The 22,867-nt window shown below is 43.2% G+C and overlaps 1 protein-coding gene across 1 annotated transcript; it reads left to right on the top strand.

Moving 5' to 3' along the window:
- Window positions 1–6,231: 6,231 nt before the first annotated feature.
- On the top strand, window positions 6,232–22,867 carry atp5fa1 (ATP synthase F1 subunit alpha). Its single transcript, XM_078416542.1, has 12 exons — window positions 6,232–6,407; window positions 8,593–8,671; window positions 9,610–9,779; window positions 12,288–12,461; window positions 12,979–13,145; window positions 16,173–16,321; window positions 17,720–17,871; window positions 18,847–19,071; window positions 19,460–19,567; window positions 20,175–20,319; window positions 21,986–22,136; window positions 22,638–22,867. The coding sequence occupies exons 1-12, from the start codon at window positions 6,348–6,350 to the stop codon at window positions 22,717–22,719; spliced, it is 1,662 nt and encodes a 553-aa protein (XP_078272668.1). The 5' UTR covers window positions 6,232–6,347; the 3' UTR covers window positions 22,720–22,867.

The raw sequence follows: 22,867 nt of genomic DNA, 5'->3' as shown, positions 1-22,867 counted from the left end.
CTGCCAGAGAAGGTCATTGAGGCAGGTGCTTTCATAATGTTTAAGACATTTGGACAGGTACAGGGATATAATAGTTTTAGTAGGAAGATGGAACTAGTGTAGATGGGGCATGTTAGTCAGCGTAGGCAAGTTGGGCCAAAGGGCCTATTTCCTTTGCTGTCTGACTCTTTGACTCTATTTCCCTCCACAGATGCTGCCTGACTCACTGAATTCCTCCAGCAGCCTGTTCTTTGCTTAATATACCAGCATCTGCAGTCTCTTGTGTGTCCAGCAAATGGAATCCTATGTCAGTTATTCCTTAATCGATGTGAAGCACAAACACAGTCTCTTGCAGAACCAAATGGAGGCTTTCCATAGAATATCAAAATGAGTCCTAATCTCTCTCCAGCTCTCCACCCCACTAGTAGTTAATATCTTCCTATCATTTTGGTACCTAAAACTCATAGATGAAAAATATCTTTAAACAAAATTGTTCACCTATTCCCTCCACAAATGCTGCAGACCCAATATTTCACATCACTTGGCTTTATTGCATCATTGTACCAAAACATCGCAACCTATGACAGCACATTTTTAACAACATTTTGACACTGGGCCACATATCAGAGGGGATGACAAACCTTGATCAAAGAAGTAAGTAAGCAAAATCCAGCCTGTTGTTTCTTTTTGCTGCAGGTTCCAGCATCAGCAGTCTTTTCTGTCACCGGGTAGATTTTAAGGAGATATTTAGAGATAGCAAAGCAAGGTTGGGAATTCTTGGGATCTGAAACGATGGCTGTCAACAGTCAAGCTGTCAACAGTCAAGCCATTGAATTTGAGAATATTCAGGTTACCAAGTTTTCAGACTACACCACTGTGGGAGGCCGAATCACAAACAATGATGAGACAGGTATAGGCAGCTGGGATCAAGTGCATCCCTGGAGGAGTTTAGGGAACTGAAAAAGGAGATCATTAGGGCAAAAAGGGGCCAGGAGATCGCTCTGGCGGGTAGCATAAAGGACAATCCCAAAAGATGGGGGTTCCACTGGTTCTTCCCCTTCCACTTTTAATCAGGTAGCCCCAGCTACTCCCCACCCATACAACAGTCCTCATGCCCCCCTCCTCTCTGAACACCCACCATCCCCCCACCAGACATCGCCTCGGCCTCCATCTACTCACCTGCCTTCCTCCGACCCCAACCCCCACCCTTGGCGTGTGTTCACTATCCCCTCTGACCTCCCCCTTTCTGATACAGAATGGTCTGTCCACAGCAGAGGCCTCACCTTTGTTCCACTCCGCCCCCACCTCAACAAGTTCTGGGTCCACCACGATGTAGAGCTCTTTTTCCATCGCCTCCGACTCCGTGCCTTTTTCTATGGGAAGGAGTCCTTACCACCCAGTGATGACCCCTTCTCCCGTCTCCACCGGACCGCCTCCTCTTGGACTACCCCGGAAGGCCCTCCACCTTCTTTAGACCTTTTAATTTCCAACTCCCAGTGGGACATCAACAGCCTCAACTTTTCCACTCCCCTAACTTACTCTAACCTCTCTCCCCCTGAATGTACGGCCCTCCACTCACTCTGCGGCAACCCCGACTTTCCGCAGAGACCGGTCCCTCCGCAACTCCCTGGTCAACTTGTGCCTTCCCACCCAAACCACCCCCTCCCCAGGTACTTTCCCCTGCAACTGCAGGAGATGCAACACCTGTCCCTTTACCTTCCCTTTCAATTCCATCCAAGGACCCCGACAGTCTTTCCAGGTGAAGCAGAGGTTCAATTGCACCTCCTCCAACCTCATCTACTGTATCCGCTGTTCCAGGTGTCAACTTCAGTACATCGGCGTGTCCAAGCGCAGGCTCGGCGATCGTTTCGTTGAACACCTCCGCTCAGTGCACCTTAGCCTACCTGATCTCCCGGTGGCTCAGCACTTTAACTCACCCTCCCGTTCCCAAACTGACCTTTCTGTCCTGGGCCTCCTCCATTGTCAGAGTGAGGCCCAGCGCAAATTGGAGGAACAGCACCTCGTATTTCGCTTAGGTAGCTTACACCCCAGCGGTATGAACATTGACATCTCTAACTTCAAATAGGCCTTGCTTTCCCTCTCTCCCCATCCCCTCCCCTTCCCAGTTCTTCCACCAGTCTTACTGTCTCCGACTACATTCTATCTCTGTCCCGCCCACTCCCCTGACATCAGTCTGAAGAAGGGTCTCGACCCGAAACGTCACACATTCCTTCTCTAAAGAGATGCTGCCTGTCCCGTTGAGTTATTCCAGCATTTTGTGTCTACCTTCGATTTAAACCACCATCTGCAGATCTTTCCTACATATAGAAGTTGGGAGGTCATGTTGCAGTTGTATAAGACGTTGGTGAGACCGCATTTAGAATATTGTGTTCAGTTCTGGGCACCATGCTATAGGAAAGATATTGTCAAGCTTGAAAGGATTCAGAGAAGATTTACGAGGATGTTGCCAGGACTAGAGGGTGTGAGCTATAGGGAGAGGTTGAGTAGGCTGGGTCTCTATTCCTTGGAGCGCAGGAGGATGAGGGGTGATCTTATAGAGGTGGTGAGGACTCCTTCTCATGGGAGGTATAGATCGGGTAGATGCAAAGAATCTCTTGCCCAGTGTAGGGGAATCAAGGACCAGAGGACATAGGTTCAAGGTGAAGGGGAAAAGATTTAATAGGAATCTGAGGGGTAACTTTTTCACAAAAGGGTGGTGGATGTATGGAATAAGCTGCCAGATGACATAGTTGAGGCTGGGACTATCCCAATGTTTAAGAAATAGTTAGATGGGTAAATGGATAGGACAGGTTTGGAGGGATATGGACCAAACACAGGCAGGTGGGACTAGTGTAGCTGGGACATGTTGGCTGGTGTGGGCAAGTGGGGGCAAAGGGTCTGTTTCCACACTGTATCACTCTATGACTTTATGAGGTGGGTTTCTGGGATGATGAGATGAATTTACAATGATGACATGAATGTACAATGATGAGATGAATGTACAAACTCTGTACAGACAGCATCCATAGACCATCGAATCCGGGTCTCTGACACTGCAGGGCAGCAACTCTACCGCCACGCCACCGTGCCGCCCCTTTTGCCGCTTTTGAACACTATGAATTCCAACTAAACTCTGAACGACACAGACTTGGGGGCATTGTTTTTGTCTTTGCACCATTATTGTTTGTTTGTTTTTTTAATATACTGAACTTTTGTGTTGTTTATTATGGTGTTTACAGAGTACTATACTGACAGGATGTGTAGGAAGGAACTGCAGATGCTGGTTTAAACCGAAGATAGACACAAAATGCTGGAGTAACTCAGCATGACAGACAGCATCTCTGGAGGGAAGGAATGGGTGATGTTTCGGGTCGAGACCCTTCTTTAGAGTCTGAAGAAGGGTCTTGACCCGAAGCATCACCCATTCCTTCTCTCCAGAGATGCTGCCCATCGCGCTGAGTTACTCCAGCATTTTGTGTCTATCTTCATTCTATATTTACATATCTGCTGTGCTGCTGCAAGCAAGAACTTAATTCTTCCATTTCAGGACATATGATAACAAAACACTCTTGACTCAAGACTCTTTTGACTCTTGGAAATAATGCACCACAATGCTGAGAACAATATTCTGCACAACATTTTCCCTTTGCGCTAGCTATTGCACTTGAGTTTGACTTGATTGAACTTATATAAGGTATATCTGATCTGTCAGATATCATGCAATACAATGCAAAGCACAAAACACTGCACTGCATGTGGCAATAATAAACCTAAACCTAAATGTATGGGTTTGTGCTTTTGTAAATTGCACAATTGGCTTTTGTAAATTGTTGAAATAAGTTTAGTTTAGTTTATTGTCACGTCCACCGAGCTACGGTGAAAAGCTTTTGTTGCGTGCTAACCAGTCAGCGGAAAGACAATACATAATTACAACCAAGCCATCCATTGTACAGATACATGATAAAGGGAATAACGTTTAATGCAAGATAACGTCCAGTAAAGTCTGATTAAAGATGGTCTGAGGATCTCCAATAAGAAAGATAGTAGCTCATAATTTCACAACATAGAACTATTGTGAACGGATGATCTGCGTGGACTTGGTGGGCCATTTTCCCTGCTGTATCTCAAAACTGAAATTAGAAGGGATGGACACAGGATGCGGTAACACAGATGAAAGGACAGAGTCTCCTGCATGGACCTATTTTGTACCACTGGATAGGTTAGAAAGGAAGCAGGCAAGTGTGTCGCACCAAGTTGGTCAGCATTAGGTACAATGGAGAGTCAAGAGAGTTGAAGATGCTGGAATCTTGAGCAAAACACAGAGTACTGGATGAGCATTGTGAGTCAGGCAGCATCCGTGGAGGGAATGGACAGACCTTTCAGTCGAGACCAGAATTCAGATTGGCCTGACCGAAATGTCGTCTGTCCCTTTCCTCTACTGATGCTGTCTGATCTGCTGAGTTACTCCAGCACTTTCTTTTTATACATGAGGGGGGGGGGGGGGGGAGTTTGCAGGTTTCCTTCCCGTGGCTACCTTTGGATTTTTATCCAATGCAGCAGCGTTTTAAATGACTGGTGTTACAGATGGTGATACTTTGTGCCACCATATTCAAACATCTAATTCCTAGCCCATCTAATCCCATCACACAAACCAGAGTCTGAAGAAGGGTCTCGACCTGAAGCATCACCCATTCCTACTCTCCAGAGATGCTGCCTGTCCCGCTGAGTTACTCCAGCTTTTTCTGTCTTTCTCCCTTCTATTGATTCCATTTATACCTCACGCTGCCTTATCACGAAGCATAATGCAGGACGAGTTGCACTGCTCTTCTCCCCTTTCCCATCAGGCAAAAGGTATAGAAGTGTGAAAATGCACACCTACAGACAGTTTCTTCCCAGCTGTTATCAGGCAACTGAATCATCCTACCACAACTAGAGAGCAGTACTGAACTACTATCTTCCTCTTTAGTGACCCTCGGACTACCCTTGATCGGACTTTACTGGCAATACCTTGTGCTAAACGTTATTCTCTTATCATGTATCTATACACTCGATTGTAATCATGTATTGTACTGGATAGCACACAACTAAAGCTTTTCACTGTCCCTCGCTCGGTACATGTGACAATAAACTAAACTGAACTAGCAATGATCACATTTTAGTTACCTTCTGGGTGCTGGGGAACAACCCTAAATGTCATCTATTCATTCCCTCTACGGAAGGTGCCTCACTCACTGAGTTCCTCCAGTACCCTGTGTTTTGCTCAAGATTCCATCACCTGCAGTTATTTCTGTCGGCATATTCTTAAATTTTGCAGCGGATTTTTTTGCCTGTCATTTCCAGCATCCGTTAACTTTTCCATGGCGATCGCCGACCCTTTGCCTCAGGACGGAACGCGGCATCCATCACCTCAGGCCGGAGCACTGCCACCAGAAGCGTGGTGTTCATAAGCAATAGGAGCAGAATTAGGCCATTCAGCCCATCAAGACTACTTTAGAAGATAGATCGCCATTCAATCATGGCTGATCTATCTTCCCCTCTCAACCCAATTTTCCTGCATTCTCCCCATAACCCGCACTGATAACAAATCTATCTATCTACGGGCGCCGTCTGTACGGAGTTTGTACGTTCTCCCCGTGACCTGCGTGGATTTTCTCCGAGATCTTCGGTTTCCTCCCACACTCCAAAGACGTACAGGTTTGTAGGTTAATTGACTTGGGTAATATGTAAAAGTTGTCCCTAGTGTGTGTAGGATAGTGTTAATGTGTGGGGATCGCTGGGCAGCGTGGACTCGGTGGGCCGAAGGGCCTGTTTCCGTGCTGTATCTCTAAATCTAAAAAAGAAAATCTATCTCTGCCTTAAAAATATCCATTGACTTGGCCTCCACGGCCTTCTGTGGCAATGAATTCCACAGATTCACCACCCTCATCTTCTTTCTAAAGGTATGTCCTTTAATTCTGAGGCTATGACCTCTAGTCCTAGACTCTCTCACTGGTGGAAACATCCTCTCCACATCCACTCTATCCAGGCCGCATGATTAATCTTATATCTCATATTTATGTTTTCATGTGGCTTTCCTCAAAGCATCTTAAAATGTAACTAAAAAAAACCTATGCATAATTAAATGGCAAGCATGACTCTCTCTCTCTCTCTCTCACTCTCCCTCCCTCTCCCAGCTGGTGTGTTTCCGGGGTAGCGGGCGGAGCGTCGCCCACACGCCGTTGACCTCTCCCGTCAGGTGTCGAACAGCCGCTGAGGGCGGTCGCCATTTGCACAGCCGCTCGGCGGAAGACGACGACGACGACGACGAGGCACGTCACGGGGCTGCACACTGTCACCGTCGGCCAGCACCATCCACCGCGTCCCCCATCATGTTGTCGGTCCGCCTGACTGCCGCGTTCGCGCGGTCTATCGCCAGGCAGCGAGTGCAGGTGAGTGGCCCGGCTGCCGATCGCCGGTCGGGGCTGTTGCTGTGTGTGTGTGTGTGTGAGGATGCGGGCGGCTGAAGCTGCAGCGCCGCCGTCGCCGCCGCCGCCATTTTGCACGGGCGGCTCCAGGCTGCGGCCTGCAGTGACTTTGAGCAGTAACGCGTTTGCCCGACTTACTCGGTCTGCCCTTCTTTCGAGTTGGGGTTTCACCGATTGCAAGAGGAGAGGGTCGCTATAGTTGAACCGCCGAGGCTGGCCGGATTTTTAGTAAGATAATAATGGATGTCCATGGGTGATGTGCTGCTGAAGGTCAGGTCCTCAGTTTCTCCTTCATCACTTCACGTACAAACTGATTATTTTGCAGTGTTACTTGTCAATATTACTTGACTTTTCGTTTTCACAATTGTGTTTTCGTGGCAGTTTAAAAAAAATCTTTCGTATATTTGATTGCATTCACTTGTTGTGGATTGAACATCCTCAGGTTCTCCTTCATCACTTCACGTACAAACTCATTATTTTGCAGTGTTTCTTGTCAATATTACCTGACGTTTAGTTTTCACAATTGTGTTTTCGTGGCAGTTTAAAAAAAAATCTTTCGTGTATTTGATTGCATTCACTGGTTGTGGATTGAACCATTCTCCTTCTATCCTTTTGGGCCAAATGTAATGCTTATTCTTTTTAACAAGATGCTTTTTCCCTTGAGTTTAATATCTGATTAATTAATAATACTGAATGACAATTGGTAAATCAGCTTTTAGTTGGTGCATTCAGTTGAAGTAAAATGTTGATATTATGTTGTAACTAACCGTGATAATCTGATTCTTCATTAAATCTAAGGCAATTTTAGACTAATTATTAGCTGTACACTTTGGGTTAAAAAGTGCAAATTTAACAACAGTTGGTTACTTCTAAAATTAATGAAGGTCAGGATAGGTTGGCTTTAGCTGTCTTCTGCTAGATCTGATATTGAATTAATCAAATTAGTTTAGATTTATTATTGTCACTTGTACAGAGATATATAGTGGGAAAAGCTTTGATTTGCCTTCTATCCAGACAGATTGTACTATGTATTAAAAATACTTACATCAAGATTGCACAAAAGAGAGGATAAATGTAATGTGCAGGGTCTAGGCTACTCAGAAACTGCAGATAAAGTGCAAGGCCATATATCGAGTTAGGTTGGGGAATCAAAAAATCATTTTAGTGTTTGAGAGAACCATTCAAGATTCTACTAACAGGAAAGAAACTTCTTGAGTAAAACTTCTGGATGTGCTAATCATTTAGTAAACCCAATTTGTGCTGCAAAATGCTGGAGTAACAAGGAACATCTCTGGAGAGAAGGAATGGGTGATGTTTCTGGTCGAGACCCTGGAGAGAAGGGATGGGTGATGTTTTGAGTCGAGACCCTTCTTCAGACTGAAGAAGGGCCTCGACCCAAAACATCACCCATTCCTTCTCTCCAGAAATGTTGCTTGTCCCGCGGAGTTACTCCAGCATTTTGTGTCTACCTTCAATTTAAACCAGCATCTGCAGTTCTTTCCTACTCAATTTGTGCTGCCTTTGACTATTAGGGATGGATACTTCATTTCATAATTCAGAAAGAGAACAGACCCTTCGGGCCAATTTGTCCTTGCTGACCAAGGTGGCCCATCTAAGCTAGTCCAATTTGCTTGCATTTGGCCTGTATCCCTTTCCTACCGATGTACTCGTCCAAGTGTCTTTTAAATGCTGTTATAGTACCTACCTCAACTCCTCTGGCAATATATCCGCTACACTCTGAGTGGAAAAAATTGCCCCTCAGGTTCATGCTAATAAATCTTAACCCCTCTCACCTCAAACATCTCTCCTCTTGTTTTTGACTCCCCTACTTGGGTAAAAGACTCTATACATTCACCCTATCTATTCCCTTCGTATTGAGTTGTGAATTTTAAAATAAATTAATTGAATTTGAGAACCATGGAGTGATCTTGTTTTTGAATCTGCCTTCGATACCAACTGCCTCACAAAGGTACAAAGCTTAAATTTGCCAACATTTATATGCGTGCGGCAATCTGAGCGTAATTTTAGATTGCTGTGGTTAATTCAGTTTGAGATTTACATCATGCACTTTGCAGAATATTATTAATCTATTCTGTGTATGTAGTTTGACTGAGCACAATGAATTTATTTTAAGTTGTGTTCTTTATAGGTGGCAAGAAATGTCTTTCCTGCAGGATTTGTAGCCTCTAAGAATCTTCACACTTCAAGGACATGGCTTTCTAAGACTGGTCAGTCAATGTTTATAATCGCATTCCAGTTTATATTGGTGAATGTGAAAGAAGCCAATCAGTGTCAGAAATAAACATTTTCTTTTGGCTTTTTTCATTTTTAATATTTCTGGATGCTTTCTGGTTTTGGCTTGTGAAATAAAAGTTACTTGTCTACTTCAAAGATATGGATGCTCAGTCATTAATTATATTCAAGTCATAGAGTAATACAGTGTGGAAACAGGCCCTTCGGCTCAACTGACCCACACTGGCCAACATGTCCCAGCTACACTAGTCCCACCCTGCCTGAGTTTGGTCCATATCCTTCAAAACCTGTCCTATCCATGTACCTGTCTAACTGTTTCTTAAATGTTGGGGTAGTCCCGGCCTCAAATGCCTCCTCTGGCAGCTTGTTCCATACACCCACCACTCTTTGTGTGAAAAGGCTATCCCTCAGATTCCTAGTAAATCTTTTCCCCTTCACCTTGAACCTATGTCCTCTGGTCCTCGATTCCCATACTCTGGGCAAGACTCTGTACATCTACCCAATCTAGTCCTCTCATGATTTTATATACCTCTATAAGATCACCCCTTTTCCTCCTGTGCTCCAAAGAATTGAGACCCAGCCTATTCAACCTCTTGCTATAGCTCACACCTTCTAGTCCTGGCAACATCCTCGTAAATCTTCTCTGAATCCTTTCAAGCTTGACAATATCTTTCCTATAACATGACGTCCAGAACTGAACACAAAATTCTAAATGCGGTCTCACCAACGTCGTATACACATCTTCTCAGTCATTGATATCATAATTAACAACGGCCCTGGTTTGCCACAATTCATTAATGTATAATTTACCATACATCTTTCATAATCTTAGAAACCTTGGGCTTCTCTGCTGTTGGAATAGTCGCATCTCTCCTCATAAATATAGTTATTTATCTCTTGTACTTTTCTTTAGGTACCGCAGAGGTTTCCTCCATCCTGGAAGAACGTATCCTGGGAGCTGACACCTCTGTTGACTTGGAAGAGACTGGTCGCGTGCTGTCAATTGGTGATGGTATTGCTCGTGTGTATGGCCTGAGAAATGTGCAGGCTGAAGAAATGGTGGAATTCTCCTCTGGCCTGAAGGTAATGGAGCAGTACGATAGAAAACAGACCTATTTGTGTCCTTGAGGTCACCTTTTAGACAATAGACAATAGGTGCAGGAGTAGGCCATTCAGCCCTTCGAGCCGGCACCGCCATTCAATGCGATCATGGCTGATCACTCTCAATCAGTACCCCGTTCCTGCCTTCTCCCCATACCCCCTCACTCCGCTATCCTTAAGAGCTCTATCCAGCTCTCTCTTGAAAGCATCCAACGAACTGGCCTCCACTGCCTTCTGAGGCAGAGAATTCCACACCTTCACCACTCTCTGACTGAAAAAGTTCTTCCTCATCTCCGTTCTAAATGGCCTACCCCTTATTCTTAAACTGTGGCCCCTTGTTCTGGACTCCCCCAACATTGGGAACATGTTTACTGCCTCTAATGTGTCCAATCCCCTAATTATCTTATATGTTTCAATAAGATCCCCCCTCATCCTTCTAAATTCCAGTGTATACAAGCCCAATCGCTCCAGCCTTTCAACATACGACAGTCCCGCCATTCCGGGAATTAACCTAGTGAACCTACGCTGCACGCCCTCCATAGCAAGAATATCCTTCCTCAAATTTGGAGACCAAAACTGCACGCAGTACTCCAGGTGCGGTCTCACCAGGGCCCGGTACAACTGTAGAAGGACCTCTTTGCTCCTATACTCAACTCCTCTTGTTACGAAGGCCAACATTCCATTGGCTTTCTTCACCGCCTGCTGTACCTGCATGCTTCCTTTCATTGACTGATGCACTAGGACACCCAGATCTCGTTGAACTCCCCCGCCTCCTAACTTGACACCATTCAGATAATAATCTGCCTTTCTATTCTTACTGCCAAAGTGAATAACCTCACACTTATCTACATTAAACTGCATCTGCCATGTATCCGCCCACTCACACAACCTGTCCAAGTCACCCTGCAGCCTTATTGCATCTTCCTCACAATTCACACTACCCCCCAGCTTAGTATCATCTGCAAATTTGCTAATGGTACTTTTAATCCCTTCGTCTAAGTCATTAATGTATATTGTAAATAGCTGGGGTCCCAGCACCGAACCTTGCGGTACCCCACTGGTCACTGCCTGCCATTCCGAAAGGGACCCATTTATCCCCACTCTTTGCTTTCTGTCTGTCAACCAATTTTCTATCCATGTCAGTACTCTACCCCCAATACCATGTGCCCTAATTTTGCCCACTAATCTCCTATGTGGGACCTTGTCGAAGGCTTTCTGAAAGTCGAGGTACACCACATCCACTGACTCTCCCCTGTCAATTTTCCTAGTTACATCCTCAAAAAATTCCAGTAGATTTGTCAAGCATGATTTCCCCTTCGTAAATCCATGCTGACTCGGAATGATCCCGTTACTGCTATCCAAATGCTCAGCAATTTCGTCTTTTATAATTGACTCCAGCATCTTCCCCACCACTGATGTCAGACTAACTGGTCTATAATTACCCGTTTTCTCTCTCCCTCCTTTCTTAAAAAGTGGGATAACATTTGCTATCCTCCAATCCACAGGAACTGATCCTGAATCTATAGAACATTGAAAAATGATCTCCAATGCTTCCACTATTTCTAGAGCCACCTCCTTAAGTACCCTGGGATGCAGACCATCAGGCCCTGGGGATTTATCAGCCTTCAGTCCCATCAGTCTACCCAAAACCATTTCCTGCCTAATGTGGATTTCCTTCAGTTCCTCCATCACCCTAGGTTCTCCGGCCCCTAGAACATTTGGGAGATTTTGTGTATCTTCCTCAGTGAAGTCAGATCCAAAGTAACGGTTTCATTTGTTTAGTAATTTAAAATACTAATGTACATTCCATCACAAGAAAGAGTGACAAAAAATATTATTGTTTTATATTTAGATCATCTAGTTTATAAAATCATTAGTGGGTGGCTTTATTTGGTCTTGATTTTAATCATTTGACAATTTGGAGCAGAATATTGACCCTTTTTTCTGATTGAAATTATCTCCCTTCCCTTTTATAACAACTTTTACAATAAATTAATTCCTAGGTTTGATTCTCTGCATTAGCAGATTAAAATCAGGATTGTGGTAGTGGCCCTGTTGCCATCAGTACCTGGCCCATATTATTCAACCAAGGTTAATTCTGCAAATCATCACCCAGAATGAGCAGCAACGGGTGTTCAGAGGCAGAATTGGGCTCAACCTCGATGCTCCCACTTGACTGATAAATGATGCTTGTTCTGAAAGTGCAGAGGCTATTTAAATCCACATCTTCAGAAAAAGGCTTGGGGTAGGGGGTAACTTTGTGGGTGAGGAGGCATTTGTACCTATTGTAAAATATGTAGCCTTCCACAGCCATTTAAAAATATATATCTGTTGGAGGCTTGTGAAGAACTACTCCCAGGTGCATCCAGAAATTGGTTGCAAGCTGTATTAATTCCTATGAACAAGCCAGAGTCTTCCCCGACTGTTTATTACTCATAGTTATAAATATTCCAATTGCATTTTTCTCATTTTGTGCCTTTACTTTTTTAGGGAATGTCTTTGAATTTGGAACCTGACAATGTAGGTGTTGTAGTATTTGGTAATGACAAGCTGATTATGGAGGGTGACATTGTCAAGAGAACTGGTGCCATTGTGGATGTTCCAGTCGGAGAGGAACTACTTGGACGTGTTGTAGATGCTCTAGGAAATGCCATTGATGGAAAGGTAAAGAGTCAAATGCCATGGTCTGATATCTATTAAAACTATTCCTAACTTCTTGCACACAACTGTTAGTGGTACAACCTTTGCTTTAATTATGGATTAAAGTACTCTGCTTTTATTTTGGCTATTGTCTTAATTGTCTGCTTCTATGTAACTTTTATGATCATTCAGTCACTTGGTCTATTTTAGTGTTCGTACTGTAATTGAGCCACTAGCTCCACATCTTCCAATTTCTTGGGAGCAGGTGCCTCTGATTTTTTAGAATATCTGACTGGGTTTGGTAACGTAAGCCTTTTTTTGTGTAACCATCCTGTCCCTTAAATGCATCAGTTTAGTGTGCTTTCTGACTTTGAAATCTGAGAGATTTCCAAAACTTAAAACCAGCACAACCCTTTTTGCAGCCAGTTGGGAAAAGCAGTATATGATCATATTTTTGGAGTGACCAAAACATCCTCCTTTTGATTAACTTTGCTGTAGAAGTTGAAATGTTCAAATTTTGATATGTGTCTTTCTGAAACAGGGTCCACTTGGAGCTAAGGAACGTAGACGAGTGGGATTGAAAGCCCCTGGAATTATCCCCAGGATCTCAGTGCGCGAGCCCATGCAGACCGGTATTAAGGCCGTGGATAGTCTGGTGCCCATTGGTCGTGGTCAGCGTGAACTTATTATTGGTGATCGACAGACTGGGTAGGAATCAAATGGTAACATTTTATTAAAATTAAAAGATTTGAATTGTGCCTTTCAGGATATCTCCAAAGAGCTCTGCAGATAAAGACGATCGAAGTGTAGTCGCTGCTTCAATGTAGGTTACATGGCAGTCTCTATAGTCTCCAAGGAGTAATACTTTAAAGACCAGCTAATTTGTATCTGAACTTTCAAAAAGCCTTTGACAAGGTCCCACACAAGAGATTAGTGTGCAGAATTACAGTACATGGTACTGGGGGTAGGGTATTGACATGGATAGAGAACTGGTTGGCAGACAGGAAGCAAAGAGTAGGAATTAACGGGTCCTTTTCAGAATGGCAGACAGTGAGTAGTGGGGTGCCGCAAGGCTTGGTGCTGGGACCCCAGTTATTTACAATATATATTAACGATTTAGACGAGGGAATTAAATGTAACATCTCCAAGTTTGCGGATGACACAAAGCTGGATGGCAGTGTGAGCTGCGAGGAGGACGCTATGAAGCTGCAGGGTGACTTGGATAGGTTGGGTGAGCGAGCAGATGCAGTATAATGTGGATAAATGTGAGGTTATCCACTTTGGTTGCAAGAATAGGAAGGCAGATTATTATCTGAATGGTGTCAGATTAGGAAAAGGAGAGGTGCAACAAGACAATAGACAATAGGTGCAGGAGTAGGCCATTCAGCCCTTCGAGCCAGCACCGCCATTCAATGCGATCATGGCTGATCACTCTCAATCAGTACCCCATTCCTGCCTTCTCCCCATACCCCCTCACTCCGCTATCCTTAAGAGCTCTATCCAGCTCTCTCTTGAAAGCATCCAACGAACTGGCCTCCACTGCCTTCTGAGGCAGAGAATTCCACACCTTCACCACTCTCTGACTGAAAAAGTTCTTCCTCATCTCCGTTCTAAATGGCCTACCCCTTATTCTTAAACTGTGGCCCCTTGTTCTGGACTCCCCCAACATTGGGAACATGTTTCCTGCCTCTAATGTGTCCAATCCCCTAATTATCTTATATGTTTCAATAAGATCCCCCCTCATCCTTCTAAATTCCAGTGCATACAAGCCTAATTGCTCCAGCCTTTCAACATACGACAGTCCCGCCATTCCGGGAAGTAACCTAGTGAACCTACGCTGCACGCCCTCAATAGCAAGAATATCCTGGGTGTGCTTGTCATAGAGTGATACAGTGTGGAAGCAGGCTCTTCGGCCCAACTTGCCCACACCGGCCAACAATGTCCCAGCTGCACTAATCCCACTTGCCTGTGCTTGGTCCATATCCCTTCAAACCTGTCCTATCCATGTACCTGTCGAACTGTTTCTTAAACGAAGGGATAGTCCCAGCCTCAACTGCCTCTTCTGGCAGCTTGTTCCATACACCCACCACCCCTTGTGTGAAAAAAGTTACCCCTCAGATTCCTATTAAATCTTTTCCCCTTCACCTTGAACCTATGTCATCTGGTCCTCAATTCCCCTACTCTGGGCAAGAGACTCTGTGCATCTACCCGATTTATTGCTCTCTTGATTTTGTATTTTAATTTTGATACCTTCGATTTGTACCAGCATCTGCAGTTATTTTCCTACACAACTTGCCACTCTTGATTTTGTACATCAGTCACTGAAAGTAAGCATGCAGGTACAGCAAGCAGTGAAAAAAACTAATTGCATGTTGGTCTGCATTGCAAAAGGATTTGAGTTTGTGAGGAAGGAGGTCCTACTGCAGTTGGGCAGGGCCCTGATGAGACCACACCTGGAGTATTGTGTGCAAGTTTGGTCTCCTAATTTGAGGAAGGACATTATTGCTATTGAGGGAGTGCAACGGAGGTTCACCAGGTTAATTCCTGGGATGGCGGGACTGACGTATGATGAAAGAATGGATCGACTGGGCTTGTATTCACTGGAATTTAGAAGGATGAAAAGGGGTCTTATAGAAACATAAAATTCTTTAAGGATTGGGCGGACTAGATGCAGGGAAAATGCTTCCAATGTTGGGGGAAGTCCAGAACCAGGGGTCACAGTTTAAGAATATAGGGTAGGCCATTTAGGACTGAGATGAGGAAAAGAGTTCCAGAGAGTTGTGAATCTGGAATTCTCGGCGACAGAAGGCAGTGGAGGCCAATTCACTGGATGTTTTCAAGAGAGAGTTAGATTTGGCTCTTAGGGCTAAAGGAATCAAGGGATATGGGGGAAAAAGCAGGAACGGGGTACTGATTATAGATGATCAGCCATGATCAATCATATTGAATGGCGGTGCTGACTCGAAGGGCCGAATGGCCTACTCCACCTATTTTTCTATGTTTCTAATTTATTTTGGAAATTATGATTTTGGGGTAAATATTGGTCATGACACCAGAGCCATGTAACTTTTCAAATGTAGCACTCTGGGATCTATGACATTCACTTCAGGTGATGGATGTGGCTTAAGTTTCACATTTTACGGGGAAAAATGGCACCTCCAGCTGTGCAGTTCTCGACAATATTGCACTGAATTGTAGGTGTATTCATTTTTTGTTTCCGTCTTTGGACCGGGAGTTGAACTGCACCGTGTGATTTGGAAAGGGGGCATCTGCTAACATGTTGCATCCTAAATTTGTGGTATATAAATGATATTCAAATACTATTCAGAAACTAAACTATGAGATATGTGAGCTGTTTAGCTGTCTGCTCTATCGTCATGTTCTTAAAAGCATTTTTTAATATTGCTCCCAGAGAGAGAAATAGCACATTTATCTTTTGCCTTTTCCCATCTCCTGCATTGGTTCTATTGGTACTCTGCTGCTTTGTGCAAAAGACCTGTCCTAGTGAATATTGACCAAACTGGGTCACATGATTATCCCTTGTCCAGGATGTTTCAGTATGTCCATTCAACTGATGTGGCCAGATATCAATGAGTGGTGACTTGGATTCTGAGTTCTCCTATCTTCTAATCTGCACACATGAAGACCATGTAGTGAATGAACACGAGTTGCTTTTGGTCTATTGCTTGATGTTCGCAATTGTGTCCTGACTTGTATATTGTACTTTCTCTTCAGCAAAACTGGTATTGCTGTTGATACCATCATCAATCAGAAGAGATTCAATGAAGGCACCGATGAGAAGAAGAAACTGTACTGCATCTATGTTGCTATTGGTCAGAAGAGATCCACTGTGGCTCAGCTGGTCAAGAGACTAACTGATGCTGGTAGGTTTGACTTGCCAATGCCAAAATGCCCAAGGGAATTTGGAAAAGACAAGACAATGCTGTTGGGATTTTTGAGAAAGTAAATAGGATAGACAAAGGAGGTGGATGTAGTTTACCTGGATTTTCAGATAGTCTTTGATAAGGTGCTGCCCGTAAGACTGCTAAAGAAGATGAGAGCCCATGATATTAGAGGGATGATGCTAACATGGATAGAAGGGTCGCTGAATGGCAGAAGGCAAAGAGTGATAATAAAGGGGGCTTTTTCTGGTAGGATTGAAGGCGTAGGCTACTTTCTAAATGGGGAGAGGATGCAGAAATCTGAGGTGCCAAGGGACTTGGGAGTGTTGGTGCAGGATTCCCAAAAGGTTCATTTGCAAGTTGAATCGGTAGTGAGGAAGGCAATTGCAATGTTAGCATTTATTCCAAGAGGACTGGAATATAAAAACAGGGGTGTAATGCTGAAGCTTTATAAGGCACTGGAGTATTGTGAAAAGTCCTAATTGAAACTTGCGGTATAGTGTAAGACCTGGATATGGAAAGGATGTTTCCATGAGTGGGAGATATTGGGACCAGGTTTTATTCTATCAGCATAAAAGGACCTACCTTTAGAAGGGAGATGAGGAGGAATTTCTTTAGTCAAACGGTTTTGAATCTGGAATTCATTGCCGCAAAATGACTGTGGAGGAGATGTCATTGGGTATTTTTAAAGCAGATTGATTTATGCGTATTTTTGATTAGTATGTGTGTCAAAGGTTATGGGTAGAAGACGGGAGAATGGGGTTGAGAGGGAAAGATAGATCAGCCATGATTGAACAGTGGGCAAGATTTGATGGGCCAAATGCCCTAGTTCTGTCCTTATGGCTTATGAAGAATTATCTCCTACATTTGCATCAAAGTACAGTTAAGGTCTTGGAGATTTGATGGAAATTGTAATAATATTCCATCTTGAAGACAGAATTAATGCTTAAGCAATGGTAATGTTTAAAACCAAAGTCTGTTCTAAATGAGGTAAGATGCACTGACCCCAATGGATAATTCTGTAAGCTTTACTAGCTTGTTGCTCATGAGCACTGACACCATGCTGATGCTACTCTTCATAGAGTCAGAGCACGGAAACAGTATAACTCATTACGACACCAAGTTACTTTTGCCTTCGCAAAAGACTTGAACCTCCATCTGCCAGTTGTTTCTGAAATGCTGCAATATCGACATCGAATATTTACAACTGTCAATCAATCATAACTGTCCCATTCCGAACTACATTGTTGTCACTGCCTGTCCTAAAGATCCTGTGGATAGTGCTGGTGTATAGTAATTCAAAAGTAGATAGGAATAATCAGGAAAAATAGTAGAATATCTCTATTGTTGGAATATCAAACTCTTCTACTTGTTTTCCAGATGCAATGAAGTACACCATTGTGGTCTCTGCCACAGCCTCTGATGCTGCTCCACTACAGTACCTGGCTCCATATTCTGGCTGCTCAATGGGAGAGTATTTCAGAGACAATGGCAAACATGCACTTATCATCTACGATGACTTATCTAAACAGGTCAGTACATTTTTACTGCAGTTGATCGACAGCCATTGCTTTAGAATCCTAGTCATAGAGCTATACAGCATGGAAACAGGATCTTCAGCCCAGCTCTTTCCATCCCAGCCAAGTTGTCATTCTAGGCATGTCTCATTTGTCTGCATTTGACCCATATCCCTCTAAACCCTTTACGTCCAAATGTCTTTTGAAAGTCGTGTGTGTATCTGCTTCCACGCTTCCTCTGGCAGCTTGGCCTGGATATGGACTACATTATGCTGCGAAACAGATTCCCCTGAAATCCGTCTTAAATCTCTCCCCTCTCACCTTAAGCCTAAGCCCTTTGGTTTTAGAATCCTCTACCCAAGGAAAAGGCCTGTGAGCATTCACTTTATCCACTCTCCTCATGATTTTATTTACTCCCATAAGGTCACCCCTCAGCTTCTACACTCAAAGTCCCAGCCTCTCCCTATCACTCAAGCAAGGAAATCCAACCAACATCCTAGTGAATCTGTTCTGCGCCCCTTTCAACTTAATGACATCCTTCATTTAGCTGGGGGAACGGAACTCTGAAGTGACATGCAATAGCTCTTGTAACGGTTAGAATTGGCTAATTCAGTGGCGAACGAGAAAGCGTTATCCACAATGGCACATACTAATCCAGATGAAAGCTTTCATAACTGCTACATTCAGTTATTGGGATCTCTTTGAAATAGACCCACTTGAAAATGAATATGGAGAAGCTCAGTTTTGATGAGCAGTTACTAGTTTGACATAATTTTCTCAGTGGCTGAATTAAGAGCAGATAGGATCTTCAAAGGGAGTTGGTGAGGCTGATTGTGACCTTGCTACTTAGTTTCATCTGGATTAGTATGTGCCATTGTGGATAACTGCAATATATCATTTAATCAAATCCTTAACACTGAATACAATGAACACAATGTACTTGAAACTTGTAATGACCATTGCCAATATCTCACTTTCCTCATTCTGCAGGCTGTTGCCTACCGCCAAATGTCCTTGCTTCTACGCCGCCCCCCAGGGCGAGAGGCCTACCCTGGTGATGTGTTCTACCTACACTCGCGTCTGCTGGAGAGAGCAGCCAAGATGAACGATAACTTTGGTGGTGGCTCCCTTACAGCTCTCCCTGTCATTGAGACTCAGGCTGGTGATGTGTCCGCTTACATTCCAACCAATGTCATCTCCATCACTGATGGTCAGGTGAGTTATTGATGCGCAGGTTGTTCTACACACCTTTTGAAGAGTTGAAAAGTGAATCTTTGCATGGGAGAGGAAATGCAATGTAAACCCCTTTCAGACAATAACTGATTTTTTCATTAATGGAGACTGGTTGTCTCCGTTAAGTGTGCTGGGAATACATTTGTCTCATTAGTAACCACTTTTGGATACAGGATAAGCCTCTGAATATTTTTCTTAAACTGGTGTTAAAAATACAATTAAATCAATATTTTGCATTCAGTTTTCAAAGGAGATATTGTTACAGCACTAGACACCATCCATAACGTAACCTTATGAACAGCTTGTTTCTGTGCCTAGAATTTTTCTTGTACAGTAATGTATCTTGCTTCCTCTAATTTGTGTACTCTAGATCTTCTTGGAAACTGAATTGTTCTACAAGGGTATCCGTCCAGCCATTAACGTGGGTCTGTCTGTGTCCCGTGTGGGATCTGCTGCACAGACCAAAGCCATGAAACAGGTATTAATTGGGTTGTTTTTGCCTGAATCGTTTTGATCACTGCTGGGTAATTAGGAGCAATGCAAAATTCTTCCCCTTGAGAATTTGATCCTTATTGGTTCACTTTCATTTCATTTATTTTAAACTTTGCAGATACTTGGACTGGATTTATTGGGAATTATTGCTATATGGTAGGGTTCTGTCTCTAACTTTTGAACCATAAAAAGTATAAATATTAATGAGAAAATGTTAATTCCAATGCAAGGCTTCATTGATAGTTTCATCTTCAAAGTGAGTCTGAGTAGCATACTGCAGATGCTGGTTTATACCAAATATACCAATGTTTTGGAGCGGGTCAAGCAGCATCTTTGGAGAAAATGGATAGGCGTTGGATCAACCCGAAATGTCACCTCTCTATTTTCTCCAGAAATGTTGCCTGACCCAATGAGGTACTCCAGCACACTGTCTATCTTTAATCATTGAGATGTTTGGTGAGCATGGCATTGCAGTGTTTCTTCATGTTCCTGCTGATGCTATGCCACTGGTTTCCACCTTCACTCTTCAGATCACCGTGAATGTTGGGGGGAGCCCTTATTAACTTCCAATTCTTCGCCTTTATTGATTGCAGGTGGCTGGAACCATGAAGCTGGAGCTGGCCCAGTTCCGTGAGGTGGCAGCTTTTGCCCAGTTTGGTTCTGATTTGGATGCTGCTACTCAACAGCTGTTGAATCGTGGTGTCCGTTTGACAGAGTTGCTCAAACAGGGACAGTATGGTGAGTCCCTGTTTTGGAATTTGGAGAGATGTCTGCAATTGCCTAATTAGATTGGCTTTCTTTTCACTGATTGTGTAATTGGTTTGCTTGTTACACTGATGCCAGGTGCAACACAAATGGAGTTTCATGGAATGACAGGAAATAGTAAAATCATAAGCATGTTTGTACACAAATTCTGACTGTTTGATAATTTTCTATCAAGGAGCTTTTTGGGTCTGGAGGATACTGCCTAGAAGGTTTGAGGTCTTTTAAAGTATTTGCATGAGCACTGAATATACCATTGGTTACAGAAGCATTAATTTGGAGGCAGAAATAGAATTAAGCTCATAGTTTTGTTTCAGTGGGAAATAGCCTGAGTAGCTTCTTTCTATAAACCTGGCTCCAATATGTTGCCAGATATCCCCAGATGTTGGATATCTTTCCACCATACCTTTGTCGCAATACATGTCTGAAGAAGGGTCTCGAACCGAAACGTCACCAGAGATGCTGCCTGTCCCGCTTAGTTACTCCAGCTTTTTGTGTCTATCTTCAGAATATTAGAAATCAAGTTTGCAAATTAAGAATGAGAAAACTCGCAGGTTTTGAAGGATATGGGGCAAACGCGACAGGTGAGACTGGCGTAGATGGGGCATCTTGGCTGGCTTGGGCAAATTGAGCTGAAGGGCCCATTTCTGTGCTGTATGATTCTGACACTTAACTTTATGACCATTCAGAACAGAAACAGGCCCTTGCACTCTCATCCATGCCAACTAGGTTTTATAGCTGAGATTCCATAACCCTCTAAAACATTTTCTATCCATATACCTGTCTAAATGTCGCCGTTGAACATGCCACTACAGCTTCCTCTGGCAGTTTGTCTTTTCAACCTTTACTTAGAAAATGTAGAAACATCTTCATAAATGAAGCCTAGGGAATGCTGATGCATTAGAAAATAATAATTATTGTGGAGCTATTAACAAAAAATATTCAGTTAATCTTGCTGCAGAGGGGCAGTAGAGATGTTGGAATTAGAAGAAATTACAACAAGATTTCAAACTAAGTCAGCTCGAAGTCTACTGTGACCTTTGGTATGTCAGCTGCTGTAACAACCTCCACTTTGCCTTGGTGTTGTGCTGAGTTGGTGGGGGAGGGGGGTTGATTCTTTGGACAGTGACCAGGTAATTTTCATTTTGCAGCAAACTCGTATACTTTTCAACAGATCTTGATCTTTAATTCTTTTGGATGTCCATGTACCTCCACACCTATAAGCCCCTGTGTCGCCTTCCACCCCCCTTCTCCCCTCCCCTTTATATGGCTATGGTAGTTTTGCACTGACCTGATGCAGGGTCTCAACCCAAAGTGTTGAACATTCTCCCTATCGGTGCTAAACTACTGAGTTACTCTTGCAGCTTGTTTTTTGTTTGAATTGTTTTATTGCTGATTTATTGTCTCGCCACCTCAATTGCCTAATCACAGAATGTGGTGGTTCTCCAGTACAGTTGCGGTTGATTTCATCTTCACTCAAATAGTTTTGAGGAGAGTCTCAGCCATCAATCACCAAAGCTATTTGTTGCAGCGGTGATTATAGTTGTGCAGTCTTACTGCTCATAAACAAGATGGAGATGTCAAAGGTTCATTTCGAGAATTTTTGCCAGATTGTGGAGTAAATCTTGCATTTCCTTTCCAGTTCCCATGGCTATCGAAGAACAGGTGGCAGTTATTTTTGCTGGAGTCAGAGGTCATCTGGATAAAATAGAGCCCAGCAAGATCACGAAGTTCGAGCCAGCTTTCTTAGCCCATATGAAGAGTCAGCACCAGGATGTCTTGACAACAATCAGGTAAATGTGTCATTTGAACAGATTCCTCCACCCCACCCATTAAATAAACGTTTAAAATGTATTTTGCTATTGTTGGGTTTGAACCAATGTCTTTCAAGTTAAAAATCTATCCTGCTACGAGAAATAACATTTGAGTTCTTTAACTGGACAAATTTTTGTTTTTCACACATTTTCACACATTTTTGTGAATTGGCTGCTTTTTAAAAAGTGTCTTTTTTTGTATCATTCTGGTGCATTTCCTTTGCCAAAGGGTGTATCCAGAACTGGAATATTTTTCCCAACTGAGGTCAAACGAGTTATTTAAACATTTTTTTGTTTTAGTAGACTCCATCGCTTTTAAATCCCTCCCGTGTAGTTATCCTTATCAGAATTGCAATCACATATGTTTGTGTCTTTTTTAATTGCACTGTCTGAATACATATCCACTCAACACCTCTTGGACTAGTTTTCATGTCTTTGTGGATCCAGTATCTGAACTACTCTTATTTTCTTTTATTAAAGGACTGAAGGTCAAATCAACAAAGATATGGAAGCCAAGCTGAAGCAGATTGTTATAGACTTCTTGTCCACCTTTGAAGCATAAACTTGATCTTGTCTGTTGATCAGGCTTGTTAATGTTTTGCTGACATCCTGATTCCTCCATGATCTGTTGGAGAGCAGTGTTTGCTCTTGTGTAAAATGTACAGAAGATTTTCTCTTCAGAGAATAAAATATTCCATTCAAATCCTGGA

The sequence above is a fragment of the Rhinoraja longicauda genome, chromosome 1, assembly GCF_053455715.1.
Source record: "Rhinoraja longicauda isolate Sanriku21f chromosome 1, sRhiLon1.1, whole genome shotgun sequence".
NCBI classification, from domain to species: Eukaryota; Metazoa; Chordata; class Chondrichthyes; order Rajiformes; family Arhynchobatidae; genus Rhinoraja; species Rhinoraja longicauda.
This window is presented reverse-complemented; position numbering and strand designations above follow the sequence as displayed.